The 19,888-nt window shown below is 41.7% G+C and overlaps 1 protein-coding gene across 5 annotated transcripts in view; it reads right to left on the reverse strand.

Moving 5' to 3' along the window:
* The window catches only part of ZMAT4 (zinc finger matrin-type 4), a 255,411-nt gene that overhangs the window by 142,140 nt on the left and 93,383 nt on the right, over positions 1-19,888 (reverse strand). For all 5 annotated transcript variants that reach the window (XM_029064334.2, XM_029064335.2, XM_029064333.2 and 2 more), the window contains one exon: positions 13,886-13,975. In XM_029064334.2, coding sequence (XP_028920167.1) covers positions 13,886-13,939 — 54 coding nt within the window. In that variant the 5' untranslated portion in view covers positions 13,940-13,975. The remainder of the gene's footprint in view (positions 1-13,885; positions 13,976-19,888) is intronic.

Here is a 19,888-nt window from a genome sequence, read left to right on the forward strand (position 1 = left end):
GTCTGCTGACTCATGATGATTCTAATCTGCTGTTAAAATGGCTGTTGGATTTTGGAATAGTACAACCCACAGTTGTACCTTTGAGAAAACTTAAGGTAATGGCATGATTTGCAGGTTTAGAAACATGGCACCTCATCTTAAATCATGGGGCTGGTGAAGGTTTTTATTACATCCTAAAATCAGTATGCTTGCCTGTTGAAACAAACCTCCTTTGCATTCTGCCATAGACCCTGGAGAATATCTTGACAGGAAAAATCCTAAATTGATAAAAGCTAAGTGCTAGATGTTTCCAATCCCATTTCTTGACTAGGAGAAATGCCAACAGATCATTCTGGGAAAGTTTTTGGGGCCCTTTACTGGCTCTGCCTAGAAGACTATTAACTAATCAGGACTCAGTGGAATTCAACAAAAACAGAATATGAGGCTATTCAGTTATGGCTTTCTGTTAAGCACCAAGCACTGTAATAAACAGTAGGCTAGATATAACTATCAGACACTATCCTTGTCCCACCTGTGGCTCACAATCTAAGATGTAAAAAGAGCAGGTATCTTGTTCCCATTGTACAGTTTCAGAAATGAAGGTTATTTATTCAGTGCTTACTATGTGCAGACCACTGTGAAAAGCACTCAGGAGAGGACAATGCAGTAGAGTTGGCAGACATGTTCCCTACCAAGAAACTGAGGCCCAGATAGGTTAAGTGACTTTCCCAAGGTCACACAGCAGGCCCATGGCAGAGTTTGGTCTGGTCTCCTGACCTTCACAATATGGCATTTCTTTTAATATGTATTTAGGAATGTATTAAATGCTTACTCCTCTCTGTCATTCAGCCCACATTTTCAATCTGTCACCAAATCCTATCGGTCCCACCTTGACAACATCGCTAAAATCCATCCTTTCCTCTCCACCCAAACTGCTACCGTGTGAATACAATCACTCATCCTATCCTGCCTAGATTACTACAACAGCCTCCTTGCTGACTTCCCAGACTCCTGTCCCACCCAACTCCAGTCCATACTTTGCTCTGCTGTCCGGATCATTTTTCTACAGAAATGTTCAGGACATGTCACCCCTCTCCTCAAAAAACTCCTGTGGTTGCCCATCCCCCCTCCATTTCAAATAAAATCTCACCATGGAATTTAAAGCACTCTACCAACTCTCCCCCCTCCTACCTCACCTTGCTTCTCTCCTTCTACAACCCAGCCCCCACACACTTCACTCCTCTAATGCTAACCTTAGACTGACTGTGCCTCAGTTTCATCTGTTTCAACACCAACTCCTAGCCCATGTCCTGCCCCTGGTCTGTATTGCCCTCCCTTCTCAAATCCAACACACCATTACTCTTCCCCTATTGAAAGCCTCATTGAAGGCACATTTCCAAGAGGCCTTCCCAGATTAAGCCCCACTTTTCCTCATCTCCTTCTCCCTTCTGCCATGCCTGGACTTGCTCCTTTTGCTCTTGCTCTCTCCCATCCCCACAGCACTTACATACATACCTGTAATTTTATTTTTATTGATGTCTGTCTCCCCTCCTCTAGACTGTTAGCTCGTTGTGAACAGGGAATGCCACTGTTTATTGTTGTGCTGTACTTTCCCAAGTGCTTAATACAGTTCTCTGCAAACAGTAAGCACTCAATAAATGCAATTGAGTGGATGAATGAACACTGTGTCAAGCACTGTTCTAAGCACTGGGGTAGATACAAGGTAATCAGGTTGGACACAGACTATTAACCCCATGTAGGACAGGGACTAAGTATGACTCTGGCCTCTTTCCACTAGACATTTCCTAGAATTCTCCTTGGATATAAACGATTTCCTGGTGGTACGTTAGGTCCTTTGAAAGTTGCCTTAACTCTTTGAGGTCCCTTGAGTAATCTTTAGTTGATAAAAAAAAAAAAAGTACTTTATAAAGAAATGTGACAGCTCCTAAACTTTGGGGTTCTGCTAATCAAAGTGAAAGTCATCTCCCATTTCTAGTTAGTAAATCTATGCCTGATATTGAGTTTAAAAAAAGAAAGTTGTGCTTTTGCTTTTTTCCCAAAAAACTTTCCCATGTTTTCCACTTATATTGAATATATCCAACCCAACTTCCCAGCACCTAGGGAAAAGAACAAGGTGAGAAATGATCAGAGATGGGAATTCAGCTCTGCACTCCTGTCACAGGGTGTCTCTCCACCGTGGTTTCCAGCTGCTATAATTTCTGTCCAGTTCAAATTCAGCACCAGGCACTTGAGTCTGGTGTTTTTGCTCTAAGCACCCAGCCTCTCTCCTCCTCAGCTCTGAGTCAGCACCATTGTTTACAGGGACCAGGGCATCCCTGGAGAAAGGGGCTAGGGTGGGTCACATTCCACTGAAAGGGGCCTATGACCAGGGCCGGAAGACAGAATGGTCTGGTAAAAGAATAACTGTTAGATCAACTGTTCCATTTATAATGATTTCAGACCCAACACTTTTGGGGTTTTTATTTTGAATGCTCAGAGAAGCAGCATTGCCTAGTGAATAGAGAACAGGCCTGGAAGTCAGAAGGACCTGGGTTCTAGTTCCAGCTCTGACACTTTGTCAGCTGTGTGACCTTGGGCATGCCACTTAATCCCATTTTACAGAAGAGGTAACTGAGAGGCACAAAGAATTTAAGACTATGAACTCCATGTGGCACATGGACTGTGCCCAACCAGATTAGGTTGTATCTATCCCAGTGTTAGAACAGTCCTGGCAAACAGTAAGCACGTAACAAATGCTATTAAAAAAAATGCTCAGCTGAGCCTCCTAGACTGAGGACTCCACTATTGAACTGTACTTTCCAAGCCCTTCGTACAGTGCTCTGCACACAATAAGTGTTCAAATACGACTGAATAAATGCAGCTGGGCTGCCCCTCACTGGTGTTTGTGCCAAGATGTGAATCTGACTCTTCCATGGTTCCAGCCCCTGCTTGAGTCTGGGGCATAGGGCAAGGCTGAAGAATGTCAATCTCTGGCCCAGGCTGGAAAGCCATGGCTCAGCCACACTGGGCTGCAACTAGAAAGACCTCACTTCCCACCCTCTGCCCTTCTTCACAACATCCAGTCTTACGGGAACAGTCAGGTTTTAAAGGAGCCACCGTCTCATCTCTCCTCAGCTCCATTTCAGAATGAGTCAAGTTTTACTGTCACCCCTGAATATGTTGTCAATATATTTTGCTAATTGCCCCGTAAAGTACTTGTGGTGTTCAGGGTACCTTAGTGTACAGCATTCATTCATTCATTCAATAGTATTTATTGAGCGCTTACTATGTGCAGAGCACTGTACTAAGGGCTTGGAATGAACAAGTCGGCAACAAATAGAGACAGTCCCTGCTGTTTGACTAGCTTACAGTCTAATCGGGGGAGACAGACAGACAAGAACAATGGCAATAAATAGAGTCAAGGGGAATAACATCTCGTAAAAACAATGGTAACTAAATAGAATCAAGGCGATGTACATTTCATTAACAAAATAAATAGGGTAATGAAAACATATACAGTTGAGCAGATGAGTACAGTGCTGAGGCGATGGGAAGGTAGAGGGGGAGGAGCAGAGGGAAATGGGGGGAAAAGAGGGTTAAGCTGCGGAGAGGTGAAGGCGGGGTGGTAGAGGGAGTAGAGGGAGAAGGGGAGCTCAGTTTGGGAAGGTCTCTTGGAGGAGGTGAGTTTTAAGTAGGGTTTTGAAGAGGGGAAGAGAATTAGTTTGGCGGAGGTGAGGAGGGCGGGCGTTCCAGGACCGCGGGAGGATGTGGCCCAGGAGTCGATGGCGGGATAGGTGAGACCGAGGGATGGTGAGGAGGTGGGCAGCAGAGGAGCGGAGCGTGCGGGGTGGGCAGTAGAAAGAGAGAAGGGACGAGAGGTAGGAAGGGGGCAAGGTGATGTAGAGCCTTGAAGCCTAGAGTGAGGAGCTTTTGTTTGGAATGGAGGTTGATAGGCAACCACTGGAGGTGTTTTAGAAGGGGAGTGACATGCCCAGAGCGTTTCTGCAGGAAGATGAGCTGGGCAGCGGAGTGAAGAATAGACTGAAGCAGGGAGAGAGAGGAGGAAGGGAGATCAGAGAGAAGGCTGACACAGTAGTCTAGCTGGGATATTACGAGAGCCTGTAGCAGTAAGGTAGCAGTTTGGGTGGAGAGGAAAGGGCGGATCTTGGCGATATTGTAAAGGTGAAACCGGCAGGTCTTGGTAACGGATAGGATGTATGGGGTGAACGAGAGAGATAAGTCAAGGATGACACCGAGATTGCGGGCCTGAGAGACAGCCTACCAGTAGCCATGCAGGACTGTGATCCCTGATTCTTTAAGAGCCACCAGCTGGCATTATATTATACTAAATTGCCTGGTAAAGCACATGGACCCTGCAGGACGGCTCAGCCTCTGGTAGCCATGAACACTGTGAATGGCCAACCAGGCCAGCGACCCCTGATTTTTTAAATGCCCCCCCATACAGATCCAGCTTGTTTTCCTTCTGCTGGACCAACATGAAACAGAAGGCCCCTGCCCTTAAGCAGCTTTCGAAACTGTTCCAGTGTTGGAGGGGCAGCCAGGTTTGTAATCAAATACTGTGCTTGGAAACTTGATGAGTACAAGTTGTCTTCCAATAAGTGTGTGGCTTTGTTTTACGATGCTGTCTTGGACTATTGATTTAGTCATTGATTGTCCCTTAGTTTTCCAGTGTTCTTGTTCTATGGGCCTCTTCACCCTCCGGTTTAGACTAGACCCACTCCCCTTTTCTACAAGGGCTCATAATTTGTTTTCCTTGTAATTAACTCAATGTTTAGCAAATGGTAATTGCTCAATAAATACTACTACTGCTTCTTCCCTCCACAACTGGCGAAAAGTAGTGGAGGGCACAGCAATTTCTGCTGCTGCAGAGGACCCACAGAGAGAGATAACTTCTGTCTCAAGGGCACAGACTGCATCTCTTTCCCCAGCAGCCTGCACCAGGAGAGAGAATATGAATGGTCCTGTGTAAAACCTCACTATCTCTGGAGAAACAATTCACGAGTATGGCTTTCTTGTGTTGGGATACTTCACAGAGCCTTCAACCTCAAAAAGTCTCACAACAGGACCATGCCTGAGTAACAGGTACTTGCCACGTGGATAGACTCTTATTCTGTGAAGTGTTTTCTTAGAAAAAGGACAGCTATACATACATACACACACCCATATACACTGCCTTCTCCACAGCAGTGGCTGGCAGAACCCATTGTTTTAAATAGTATTTGTCAAGCGCTTACTATGTGCCAGGCACTGTATTAAATGCTGGATAGATACAAGCTCATCTGGTTGGACACAGTCCATGTCCCACATGGGCTCACAGTCTTAACCCCCATTTTACAGATAAGGTAACTGAAGCACAAGAGAAGCTAAGTGACTTACCCAAGGTCACAACAGACAATTGGCAGATCTAGAATTAGAATCCAGGCCCTTCTAACTCCCAGGCCTGTGCTCTATCCATAAGGCCACACTCTCTTTCCACATTCCCTTCTCCTCCAGGGTCTTCAGCTGAGGCAGCAAAAGTATCGTTAAGTTGACGGACCACAGGACAGGCAGAGGTTGTCAAGTGGCTGCCCAGATCCCTGTGTTACAGAATTAACTGTTCCTTCATGCTGCACTGTCCTTTATTAAATGGTGTCCCAATGGCTCGAAAATGAAGTAAGGCAGCTCCTCAAAGGGTCTAACAATCCTAAAAACCCCAGTGTTTAGTACAGTACTTTTTTTAATTAAAAAAAGCACGTTTGTTCCAGGTACTATATTAAGTGCTGGGATAGGTACAAGCTAATCCAGTTGGGCACAGTCCATGTCCCACATGTGGCTCACAGTCTTACTCCCCATTTTACCGATGAAGTAATTGAGGCAGAAAGAAGTGAAGCAACTTGGCCAAGGCCTGGTGGAGCCAGGATAAGAATACGGGTACTTCAGGTGCTCAGGACTATGCTTTAATCCACTAGGCTTTACATAGTAAGTGTTTAACGAATACCCCAATTATAACACTGCATTACGAGAATCTGACTGACAGATCAGGTCTCTGCTAGAAAAAACAGGCTTGGTGCTTGATCATTTTTCCTTGAAAAATACTGTGTCTAGGATGCTTGTATACAAGCCATAGCTAGTGCTAAAGAAATTTAACATGCAGAAAATGTATTTGGGAGGTGTGCAGCACTAACCTTATCCTCAAGCCCATTCTGGGAGCATTTCCTCCTGCCTTCAAAACATCTCTAAAGGATGTCCTCCTGTCACCTCAAGCTTAACATTTCTAAAACAGAACTGCTTACCTTTCCACCCAAACCCTATCCTTCCCCTGAATTTCCCATCACTATAGATGGCACCACCATCCTTCCTGACTCACAAACCCATAACCTTGGCATTATCCTTGACTCCTCTCTTTCATTCAACCCACATATTCAATCCATCACTAAATCCTGTAAATTCCACCTTCACAACATCTAAAATCCACCCTTTCCTCCAAAGTGAATAAGAGATTGGATTAATGTGGTAATAATTGTATTCACTGAGCACTTACTGTCTGCAGAGCACTGTACTAAATGCTTAGAAAGTACAATACAGCAATAGAGATAAAATCCCACCTTCATTAATGTATCAGCTTCCTTGATGACTTCACTGCTTCCTGTCTCTCCCCACTCCAGTCTATACATCACTCTGCTGTCCAGATCATTTTTCTACAAAAATATTCAAGCCACATTTCCCTACTCCTCAAGAAACTCCAGTGGTTGCGCATCCACCTCTGCAAACAAAAACTCCTCACCATGGCTTTATAGAACTCAATCCCCTTGCCCCCTCCTACCTTTACCTCACTACTCTCCTACTACAACCCAGTCCATACACTTTGTTCCTCTAATGCTAACCTTCTCACTGTACCTTGATCCCATCCATCTAGAAACCAATCCCTCTCCCACATCCTACCTCTGGCTTGAAACATCCTCCTTTCTCAAATGTGATAGATAATTACTCTCCCTGCACTCAAAGCCTTACTGAAGGCACATCTCCCCCCCCAAGCTCTTCTTTCCTCTTCTCCCTTTCACTTCTGCATCGACCTATCTTGCTCGATTTATTCATCTCCCCTCCAAGCCCAACACTTATGTACATATCTGTAATTTATTTATATTAATGTCTGTCTCCCCCTCTAGATTGTAAGCTTGTTATGGGCAGGGAATAGGTCTGTTATATTGTCCTCTCCCAAATGCTTATTACAGTGCTGTGCACACACTAAGTGTTCAATAAATACGACTGAATGAATGAATAAGCTTGATGTCAGATGAAATTCAAATGCCTCCCCAGGCCTTACCCCAACCCCATAGCCCACGGGAATCAGCATGACTCAGTGAAAAGGGCACGGGCTTGGGAGTCAGAGGTCACGGGTTCAAATCCTGCATCTGCCACTCTTCAGCTTTGTGACTGCGGGCAACTCACTTCACTTCTCTGTAAAATGGGGATGAAGACTGTGAGCCTCACGTGGGACAACCTGATTAGCCTGTATCTGCTCCAGTGCTTAGAACAGTGCTCTGCACATAGTAGCACTAACAAATACCAGCATTATTATTATTATTATTGCCCCATACCCATATACGTTGCCAGCAGTGGACCCTCAAGCAGTTTAAGCAGGTCAAGAGCAGAAACCTCCAGGACCAGTTCTCCAAAACCCCTACAGGAAGATGGCAGCCTACCAAGCCAGACAGAAGACCTGCACAAGCAAACCATCTTACTGTAAGAATACTGCTTCTTTGTGCTCAAGCTAATATTTTCTGGTCTGAGCTATACTGCAAGAAGAAGGTCAGTACCAAGCTACCTTTCTCTGCACTGTAAAACCTCAAGCCATTCTTCTATATTCAAATATTTATTTTAACCACCCTAGTTGTAAATATTTTATATCTGTCTCCCCCACATTAGAGTGTAAGTTAATAATAATAATAATGATAATAATAATAACTGTGGTATTTGTTAAATGCTTACTATGTGCCCTGGCACTTTATGAAGCACTAGGGTGGATACAAGCAAATCAGGTTGAACACAGTCCCCGTCCCATGTGGGGCTCACAGTCTCAATCCCCATTTTACAGCTGAGGTAACTGAGGCACGAAGAAGTGAAAAGGCTTGCCCAAGGTCACACAGCAGATGAGTCATGGAGCCAGGATTAGAACTCATGACCTTCTGACTCTCAGGCCCATGCTCTATCCACTATGTGTAATGGGTCACTTCTTTATTCTGTACTTCCCAAGAGCCTAGTACAATGCACTACACCAAGTGGACACTCAATTACTAATAAGATGAACCATACTGTACCAAATCTTTTTCTTTCTAAATTTTTATACTGTGGCACGGTTTATTTTGTACAGACACCCATTGGATTTTGGTCACCAACTTAGCTTGTTTTACCTGAATCAGTCCTTCAAATCACTGGCTGCTAGATATGCTAAATGTGATTAGAATCATATTCGGAAAAAACAAAAATCCTTATTTGCATGTGACAAGAACCTAGACAATTAAAAAAATAATTTTATAATTAACTTTAAAGTCCTAAACATAAGGCCTACATCTAAATATTTTATATATCTTCTATATTCAAATATTTCTTTTAACCACCCTAGTTGTAAATATTTTATATCTATAATTTATATATGTTATATATAGGTATGTTTATATATTTATGTGTATACAGATCCATATAGATATATTCATAAAGTATATATACATATATACACAAAGTATACACAAGGTTTTTTTGTTTGTTTTGTGCATTTTGTGTTGCACTTCATGAGAAGCATGGCCTAATAGAAAGAGCACAAGCCAGGGAGTCAGAGGACCTGAGTTCTAATTCAGGCTCTGCCCAAATGCTTGTTATGTGACTAGAGCAAGTCACAATTTCTCCATGCTTCATTTCTCCTGTTTTCCCTCCTACTTAGACTGTGAGCCCTATGCTGGACACTTTTTCCAGCCTCGTTAACTTGTATCTACCCCAGAGCTTAGTATTTGACACACAGTAAGTGCTTAAATACCATAAAAAAGCACTGTGTGTCAAGTCTCATTCTAAGAGCTGGAGTAGATATAAGGTAATCAAGTCAGGCACAGTTTCTGTCCCACACAGACCACAGAGTCTAAATGGGAGCAAGAACAAGTTATTGCATCCCTATTTTACAACTGAGGAAACTGGGGCAGAGAGAAGCTAAGTGACTTACCCACGTTCACACAGCAAGCAAATGGCAGAGATGGGATTAGAACCCAAGTCCTCTGACTTTCAGGTCCGTGCTTTTTTCAAGACTTGGTAGACACAATCCCTTCCAATCAGAATTTTACAGACTGCAGTCTCCTAAGCCCAAAGCAAGTCTCCCAGTGCTCTGTACACGGTAAATGCTCAGTATATAACACTGATTGAAATCCCAGAAACCATTTACAATGCATCATGCTCTATGTTACATTCTTCCCTCAATCATATCTTGCCTTGACTGTCTTTCCCCTGTCCAAGAAGAGGAAGCTGTATTTTAGCATGAGATCTTAATGTACACTAGAAAAAAGGTGGAAGGATGTTTGCCCCTTGGTACATGGCTTATGTTCTTTGAAGAATAGAAGATTCTGTAGACTAGAATCTCTATAGTTCAACTCCAAAATTTGTCTCCAAAAGAGCAACATAGTCAATGGCTAATGAGAGATTAAGCAAACTAATCTGTCCAATTTAGGACTTGACATCTTGACTGGTAATTTCAGGAGGTTGCTAATAGAACTGGTGACCTTCTTGGATTATGTTCAGGAGAAATATTAAAAACAAATTGAAAAGAAAAAGGTCAACAATCACTCAATATTCTGAAGATTCAACTTTTTCCTCTTCAAAATATTAAAACAGTAAAGCAACTGTCATAATTGGGATGATTAATAAGTACTTTTATAACCAAGGTATAATGAGTGTTAAATAATGTAGAAGATAATACTCGCTGTTATCTTATGCTAAGTAAAATAGGAGCTATTCTTTAAAGACCAGTTGTAAAATGATATTTATACTGTAGCTAAAGAAGACCTTATCCCATTAGGAGTACACAATAAAAATAATCCCTCTTCCCTTTTGGTTTCATTTATCACATGTGCTTGGTGTTAGGGAGGGGCTCTTAATTGGTGAATCATGGGTTTGCTATATTGCAATACCAAGCCTCACAAAAGCAGTAGTGGTTTTTATTACAATGTTGGCTATAACTGTATCATCTTAAATTTTGCATACCTTACAGAGGGCTTCAACTGGACTCAAAGCAAATCAGACTCAAGGAGCTGCCTTTTAACACCCTTTAAAATCACTGGGCCGTGACTCAACACCACCACCAGTGAGCTGAAATGACTGGGCCAACTGTACGCTGCACAAGGTAATGATGCGATTGTGTTCCCTTTGAGAGCTGTTCGAAATTTCTTAACTCTCTTTTGGCTAGACTCAAATACAGTGATGGAGTGAAACCCAACCACGGGCTTAATTACATGGCCCTGGGATTAAACAACAACTCAGAAGTAAAAGTCGCACTTAAGAAAAAGATAGACTTATATAGAGTCTACTTTATCATATTTTTTAATGGAAAAATAGTCACGGTGACCATGTAAACATCATGCACATTAAAGGGGAGAGCTGGCAAATTTCATTTGTCTGTGCAGCATATCTAGCTGATGCAGGTCCCAGAGTGGGTTGTTTGACCTGAATTACCTAGTTGGGATGGAATTAACTTAAATATATTGGATCACTGTCCATCCAGAAACAAATGAAGGGAAAAACTGCAAATCTCAGTTTGAAAGAATTTCACATGAATGCCGGACAAACCAGGGCTTAGTGGATAGAGCATGGATCTGAGGTGGTGGTGGGGTGAGGGGGAATTCAGGTTCTAATTTAGACTCTACCACCTGTCTGCCATGTGACCATGGGCAAGTTACTTAACCTCTCTGCGACTCAGTTACCTTATTTGTAAAGTGGGGATTAAGACTGTGAGCCAGATTTTGGGAAAGGATTATGTCCAACCTGATTCACCTGTCATCTACCCCAGCACTTAGAACAGCACTTGACACCTAGTTTGCACTTAAATACATAAAGAATGCCCTAAAGCCACAAACCAATCAGGCTGGATCAGGCCAGAATAAACTTTAGGTTCACAGAGTCGACAAACTGAAGCCCCACTGCACCTTCCAGGGGCAACCAAGGCCAGGAATTTTTATCCTCAAACGTCTGTAGATCCAAAACAGTTCATGACAGGCAGACTGGGCCATCACCATGTATGGTAGCTGTGCTGAGTCACTGACTGAAGTTTCAGGGTATAAATTCCAATGGAAAATTTCTATAATGATACACAACTTCACTGTGATGTGAAAGTTCAGGTCATTCAAACATGTTCATAGGAAGAGCCTAAAAATGTACAAAATAATAATGAATAAGAAAATATATTCCCATCTTTTCAATGTCTTAAGGAACATTAGTTCTGAGCCACGAACATTAGTTCTGAGCCACTTTGACTTTCTTGTTGCTCCACTGAAAATGTCTTACTGCAAATGAACAGCACTAAATTGCTTTGTTATCCCCATTCTTTATGTTTTCTGCATGGGCCTCTGCTATTTGTCTAGGAGTCATTCATCATTAGATCATCCCCGCAGGAACCAAACCAGGTCACATGAAAAAATAATTGTATCTCAAATTTCAATTCAAATGTTTCATCTCCTCCTGCTGGTAAGAAGGCAAAAACCTCAAGGAATATCAATGCAGTATGTAATAGCCATGGCTTGGGATTTGGGAAGAACAGGGCACTATTTCTACCCTGAAAGAATAATATCTTGAGGGTGAAGGATATCCAGAGGTTAAAAAGGAGGAACAGAGTAGTCACGTGGTTTGCTGTAATAGAAATTGAGGGAACATGATTTATTACACAGTTCACGAGAGTAGAGGCTCACTATGGTTTGTAGGGCAAGGGCAAAAAGAGCGGTGAGATCAACTCAGACCATTTTGTGAAAGCAAATGTGAAGATAAAGATAAATGGATTCCAGAAAAAGAGGATGTACGATGAATAAGAAATTCAATTGTAAGAAAAATTTTGGATTCAAATGAAAATTAGACTTAAGGATTTGTGGGATGAGATACATAGTCAAAGATATCTAAAGAAGAGTGACAGGAAAAAAAATAAAACCAGGAGAGCCCTGAAAATGGAAAAAGAGGGCATGTGAGAGTCAGTATCAAATATAAATCCTATGGAAAAGACTTAGCCAAAATTTACATGAAAATTGAATAAAAAAGTATTAGATTGTCTATACTGACTGAAATTAATGAAGGGGGAATGGACAGCTACAGTAGCAATGACGATGAAAAAAAGGGTAGATCAAATCAATCAAATCAATTTCATTTACTGAGTTTACTGTGTGCTGTGCACTGTACTAAGCCCTTGGGAGAGTATAATATAACAGATTTATAGACACGTTCCCTGCCCAAAAAGAATTTACAGGCTAGAGGGGGAGATTGGCATTAAAGTAAATTAGAGATATGTAAGTAAGTGCTGTGGGGTAGAGGGTGGGGTGAATATGAAGTGCTTAAAGGATACAAATCCAAGTGCAATGCATAAGAGAAGAAATAGGGAAAATGAGGGCTTAAATGGGGAAGGCCTCAGAGTTTGGATTAGGAAATATTCCTGGCCTGAGAAAACTGTTAGTCTGTTAAAATAGGGATCTAAAAAGGAGGTGAGTCTTTCAACTGAAGATATGGACAAAATGAAGATATAAAATCATGAGACTTTACAATGCCACAGAGAGTCACTTTCACAGTTTGCTGAACTGGAAGGAACCACTACGAGATTCATAAAATTCAAGCAGATGAACTAAATACGGGAATAGGCATTGCTTTTGATGGAAACAAGAACGCAATTCAACATAACGAACAATAGAAAAGAAATGCCTCAGGAGAAACTGCTATGCTGAGGCCTTCCCCTGTTCTAAATGTCCCTTGGTCTATTTCAGTATCAGGACAAGAAACCATGCCTAGAAAAAGAGGTGACCAGAGACCATAAGGCACTGAATAACAAGGTTAGCTACTCTAATTATTAGCTGAAAACTAAGAAGTTTCAGTGTTGAACCAAATTTTTATGATGGCAAGTCACAACTAAAATATTAGCCAGCTGAAACTCTGCCATTAAATCTTGCAGATAGTGTCCAGGTCATATTTGAAAATGCTTTCCTGGATTAGTATAAAGATCCTGAGGTGCGTTTCCTTGTGTCCACCATTATGTAGAAGGAGAGAATGACAGGTTTGCAAAACATACAGGTTTTCAGCCTCTACGTATGTGACTCAGTGGAAAGAGCCTGGGCTTGGGAGCCAGAGGTCAATGGTTTGAATCTTGGCTCTGCCACTTGTCAGCTGTGTGACTGTGGGCAAATCACTTCATTTCTCTGTGCCTCAGTTCCCTCATTTGTAAAATGGGGATTAACTATGAGCCTCACATAGGACAACCTGATTACCCTGTATCTCCCCCAGCGCTTAGAACAGTGCTCTGCACATAGTAAGCGCTTAACAAATACCAACATTATTATTATTATTGAACTATTGGGCCTGACCATTTAATGACTGCCAATTGACCACTCCTCATGGGTCATAAATTAGTATGTATTTGAGACTGTCTCCAAGACTCAGTAATGCCAACCACCAAAATTAGAACCAAGAACCAAAAATGAAGGTATTACTTTTGTATATAAAACATATTAGAATTATTTATGGAGAATTGCTTCTATGTGTTAAGCATTTTAATTCTTTAATCATTAACTTCCAATATAAGAGTCTCCGTAGCTATGATGAGAATGAAACAGCTTGGAAGAGGGTCACAGTAAGCAAAATTTCTGAAAGGATTATTGAGGGAAATGTTCTTTGGTATACTCACATTTTCTGATCGAAGCTTCTTGGCCGGACAGCCACCATCTGTGGGGTGAAGCATGTAATACAACCGCACTTTGCTTGCATGTTTTCGACTCTGTTAAGAAAAATTACGATAAAATTCAAAACTGAAGCCTTTTGCTATGTTGCAAGGAAAATGATGGCAAGTTTGGAAAACTGACCTGATGAGAAGAGTTTAAAAGGAATAGAGATTTAGTCTGGAGAGGAGAAATTGACTTCCTAAAAAACTTCACACACAGTAAAAGTGATTCCTTAGAAAATGGTGACTAGGTTTTTTTTTCCTATCCCAGCAGAGGAGTGAACTCATAAATTTGCTGAGATAACAGCAGGTGCGTGCATTAGTATTGATTGGGAAAGCTGTGAAACCAAAGTACAGGAGGTTATGGAATCTTCTTCCTGGACCTATAAAAGCTGGAGAGCCACCCATCAGTCAAGCCATTGATTTCCTCTTAGAGGGTCAAACTAGAAAAATGGGGTTAAATAGCAAGAGAAAATTGGGGGTAGAGCTTCCTGATGCTTGGGGTAATTCAACACTATACCCACTTTCCAAGGGAGCTTATAAAGATCCTTAGAAAAGGCTCAATCCCTCCTCAAGAGAGTATGTAAGCTCTTTGTGGGCAGGGAAACTGTCTTCCAGTGTTTTGTACTCTCCCAAGCGCTTAGTACAGTGATCTGCACACAGTGAGTGCTCAGTAAATACTATTGATTGATTCTCTCTTGGATGGTTTTGGCCTACACCTGCTGGAGACAGAGGGCTGGGGCATGACTTCTCAAGGTTACTTCTAACTAGGATTCTGGGATAGAAAGACAGCCTTGACTGAAATTAGAACAGTCAGGGTCTCTTACGATTCTGGAATTATTCCTCTCTAAATAAAAATGGGTTGGAAACTAGGGGGATTTTCCCTTACCCAGCTTTTTTCAGGAGTGGACCAAAAATGAGTTCTAGCTCACTTTTTCCCTATCCCCCAGGCAATTAAATAAATCCCTATGCTTAAAAAGTGTTGCCTAGGATGGGGGCCATGGATTCTATCCGTGATATCTGGATAAGTCACACCCCTACAGTCAAATCTTAAATTGAAGGCTTTTCTACAATTGTTGGGCTAGAAGAGTATGAATTCAAACTACCAATATAATGGTTTGAGCAATGCTATAACACTTCAAATCAGGATGCAATAATACAATAATTTTGGAGTTTGCGCTCCTTTCCCGGGATATGCTGAGTGAAAGCTCTGCCATAATAGCCACATCCACCCATGAGGAAAAAAAGGGAGAAAAAATTTGAACAAAATGCTTAGTAGGTCCCACAGCCCAGTTTTATGTCACTAATGAGCCTCAAATCCCCAAGTCTCCTAGTCACTAATAGTTTCACTGAAGAACTTACCCTTCTCTTTTTTCATGTCAGTTAATGAGTTGTTAGTAGTTTGGTTAAATTGTAATTGTGTAACTTGAAAGCTTTTTTTGCCCCATAGAATAACTTCCTCTTTGCTTTAGAAAGGACTTTTTTTTTTGAGGAATAACACAGTTAACTCTTTGGCAGAGAAGTACCCTGTGCAGCCCAAGCTCAGCCCACTCCCCTCTCTTTCCCTGAGATGGATCATCTTTTGGACTCTGCTTAAACTCCCCAGCTAAAACAACTCAAACCATCTCTGTGGCCACTAGGATAATTGGGCAGCAGTGCAGGCAACATCTAATAGTTGGCTAAAACCACTTGGACTCAGAGACCATCAGAGTTGAAAGGAGAGGTATGTGAGGAACAAACCTGGGTGGGGAAGGGGAAGGAAAGCTGGTTCTTAAGACTTGGGAGTCTAAGACTGCAGTATCCTCAGAGGAGATCTCCTCCCTCTTCGTAAGTGCCACCCTCTCCACCTGTGCTTCGGACCCCATTCCCACTCAATTTATAAGAACTACCACCCCTCCCCTCCTTAACTTCTATCTTTGACCACTCACTCTCCAATGGCTTCTTCCCTTCTGCCTTCAAACATGCCCATGTCTCCCCCATCCTAAAAAAACCATAAGGGAATGACTCCTTATGGCCCCCCTGCTATTCCTTGGGGAGAGGGGTCCTGCTGGGCTGAACAAGCAGGGCAGGACATCTTCCTGATGCTTTAAATGTCAGGAAGGCTGCATCTAGTGGGCTCTGTCTGGCCTCCTGGAGCTGTAGAAGCCTGAACACTGGTGCTGTTCCCCTTATTTGCTTCTGGTTTTTGGCTGAATTTGTCATTCTAGTATTTTGTCATGGCCTTCCCAACCCAACCCTAACACCCAATGTATCAAAGCTCAGTCCTCATGGGAACTGCTATTTTTTTTCCCTTTCAAAAAGGTCCATGAAAATTAGGTAGTGGAAATTTAAATAATATGCCCTTTTGTGGCACTCAATTTGAAATTCAAAACCCAAAGTCCTATCATTCAGCCTGAACTCTCTCCCCTGGCTATTTCTACATGGGTTCTGAGGCAGCTGAAGTAAAACATTAGCTTTCCATGCTTCCAGATCTTTTCTCTAGAAAGGGCAGGGGGTCCAAGTGCTCCTCTTCCCCAGATTCCTCCCTAGCCTAGTCACAGGAGCTGGAGCAGGAGGAGCCGGTGACTATCTTGTGGAGAACTGGAACAAGAGAGTGGGTGGTGTGGGGTAGAAGGGAGATTCCAGGAGTTGCTCTTCCTGACAGTATTCCGGCACTTTCAACTTTCTAGATTTCCATTTCCAAGTTTTGGAGGAAACTGAAAATCTGAGAGGGCCCAGCTTAATTCCAGCAGAGTTTAATTTTACTGCATTTGGTAAAGTCTTCATTAGTCTTTTTTGGCCACTATCTACTAGAAAAATTCAATAGCCAGTATAATATCCCAACTTTTAAGAAGATCTTTTGAAGCAAATATTGACTGTAGAACATTGCTGCTCCCCTACTATCCCCAAAAGATGCAGATTTTTGCTTGAGGTGCACATAGAGACTTTGGGGAAGAGAGAACAACAAATACTTTAATGCTCTGGCAAAGGAACTGAGGAATCCTAAGAGAATACAAAGTTAAAAAACAATTGTATTACTTCAGATACAATCTCAATGCTAAACCTCTAATGTATTTATTAGCATCAATATTTTTTGTTGCTTAAAATAAACAACATACCACAGTAGGCTGGAAGCAATTTAACAACAGACTCTAAATTGGTCCCTGAAAAGTAGAATTTATCATTAAAGAAAGGTTTAGTACAAGAAAATACAAGTATGTTGAAATTGCACTGGTTGACAACTTCATCCATTTTTGCCTTAACATTAGCCTTTTAAGCTAAGGTATTACTTTCATTCAAATTACGATGGTTCTATGCTTGTAGCATGGGTCAGGATATGCCTGTTTTTAAGTAAACCTTTCGCTCTGCATTATTTTGAGGGTCAGACCCTCTTACAGAATTATTTATTTATCCAAAACAAGCTCTCTGTAGACAAAAGCAAAATAAGTCCAAATTAAAATTAAGGGCCACTTTATCATTAGGGGGGAAGAATGAGGTAGTTCTTTCAATCAATTCAATTTATTGAATGCTTACTATGTGCAGAGCACTGTGATAAGTGCTGGGGGAGTACATTGCAGCAGAGTTGGTAGACATGCCCCCTGCCACCAGGAGCTCACAGTCTAGAGGGGGAGACAGACATTAAAATAAATTGTTAGTATGTACATTAGTGTCCTGGGGCTGAGGGTGTGATGAATGTTAAGTGCTTAAAGGATTCAGATCCAATTGCATAGGTGATTCAGAAGGGAGAGGGAGTAGGGAAAATGAAGACTTAGGTGGGACAACCTGATTACCTTTTATAATAATAATAATGGTATTTGTTAAGTGCTTACTATGTACCAAGCACTGGTTCAAATTCTGGGGAAGATACAAGGTAATCAGCTTGTCCCGGAGGGGCTCAGAATCTTAATCTCCATTTTGCAAATGAGGAAATTGAGGCACAGAGAAGTGAAGTCACTTCCCAAAGTCACACAGGTGATGAGTGGCTGAGCTGCGATTAGAACCAATGACCTCTGACTCCCAAGTCCGTGCTCTTTCCACTAGGCCATGTTACTTCTCTTATATCTACCTCAGCACTAGAGCAGTGCTTGGCACATAATAAGGGCTTAAGAAATACTATCATTATTATTAGCACATAAGGCTCTATTGCTTCCCCTTATTTGTAATTTTAGTGCCTATCTCCCCATCTGAAATTCCTTGAGCAGAGGGATCAGGTCTACTAACTCTATTGTATTCTCCACTGCATGTAGTATAATGCTCTGCACAGAATATGTGCTCAATAAACAAGACTGATTGACTCATTCCACATCTGTGAAGCCAAATAATACCTGACTTCACTTTCTTGGCTTGATTAAACATTTCCGGTGCAAGTGCCCAAATCTAAGTCTGTACAATCATTTTTACAAATTCTCACTTTAAACTATAAGTCTTAGAATCAAAGAAATATAGGATGTAAAAAACCTTTCCATAAGTAAATACAAAACCACAAATTCCAATGTGCTTAGTAGGCAGCAGTATGCATACACACTTGCTCTGAAACTATGTATCTGACTTCCCTCAAGAACCTATGTACCACCCTAGGTTTAAATTAAAAATTTGCAATTTTTAAAAATGTGATTATTAAAGTGATAGAATCATTGTCCTCTAGTGTGAACACTGATCTAAATTTGTATGTTTAAAAATGTCATGTCCAAAACAGAACTCTTCATATTCCCACCCAAACCCTGTCTTTTCCATCACTGTAGACAGCATCACCATCTTGACTCACCAACCATAACCTTGGCATGATCCTCAATTCATCTCTCTCATTCAAACCACATATTGAATGTCACCAAATCCTATTGGTTCAACCTTCACAACATCGCTAAAATTTGCCCTTTCCTCTCCAAACTGCTACCATCTTAACCCAAGCATTTATCATACCCTGCCTTAGTTTACTGCATCGACCTCCTTGCTTACCTCCCTCCATCCTGTCTCTCCCACTCCGGTTCATACTTCACTCTCCTGTCCAGACAATTTTCCTACAAAAACATTCAAGTCATGTTCCCATTCCTCAAGAACTTCCAGTGGTTGTCTATTCACCTCTGCAAAAAGAAACTCCTTACCATTGGCTTTCAAGCACCTTGGCCCTTTCTATCTCATCTCGCTACTCTCTTACTATAACCTAGCCCAAACACTTCACTCCTCTAATGCCAGCCTACTCAATGTACCTTGCTTTCATCTATCTCACTACTGACGTCTCGTCCAAGTCCTGACTCTGGCCTGGAATGCTCTCCCTCTTCATATCCAACAGACAATTACTCTCCCCACCTTCAATACTTTATTGAAGTCACATCTCCTCCAGAGACCTTCCCCAAGTAAACTCTCATTTCCTCTTCTCCCTCTCCCATTCACGGTACACAAGTATTTGCACTCTTTATTCACCCCTCACTCAACCCTGTAGTGCTTATGCACATATCCATAATTTCATTTATATTAATGTCTGTCTCCCCCTTTAGACTAAAAGGTCATTGTGGGCAGGGAACATGTCTACCAACTAATATTGTACTCTTCTAAGTGTTTAGTATAGTGCTCTGCACACAAGTGCTCAATATGATTAAGCAGGATCACGGATGGAAATAAAAGAAAATAGGGTGATAAATAAATATACATTTTTGGCTCATCTTTTGCTCTGGCTTTTCCCTGCAGCCTCCAAATTCAGGAAAGCATAATCAGTTAGAAGCAAAGGTCAGGAAAATATGAAGCTGGTACTGCTGATGAATAAAGTCAAGGTACAAGATTAAGTAGTTTTAGAATGGCACACAAAACAAATCCTTCTGAAAAGTAAGGCTCAAGCAAAGCCCCAGTTTTCTTGAAACTTTTAAAAAAAAAACACAACCAAGCATTTCAACATCGGGAAATGATCTGTGCACCTGTGAAGCTCACCAAATTCAGTCACAGGGAGAACCCAAATATGGAGGGACAGCCAGGTGCTTTAGAAACCACCTGTTAAGC

The sequence above is a fragment of the Ornithorhynchus anatinus genome, chromosome 5 (genome assembly GCF_004115215.2).
Source record: "Ornithorhynchus anatinus isolate Pmale09 chromosome 5, mOrnAna1.pri.v4, whole genome shotgun sequence".
Taxonomy (NCBI): Eukaryota; Metazoa; Chordata; class Mammalia; order Monotremata; family Ornithorhynchidae; genus Ornithorhynchus; species Ornithorhynchus anatinus.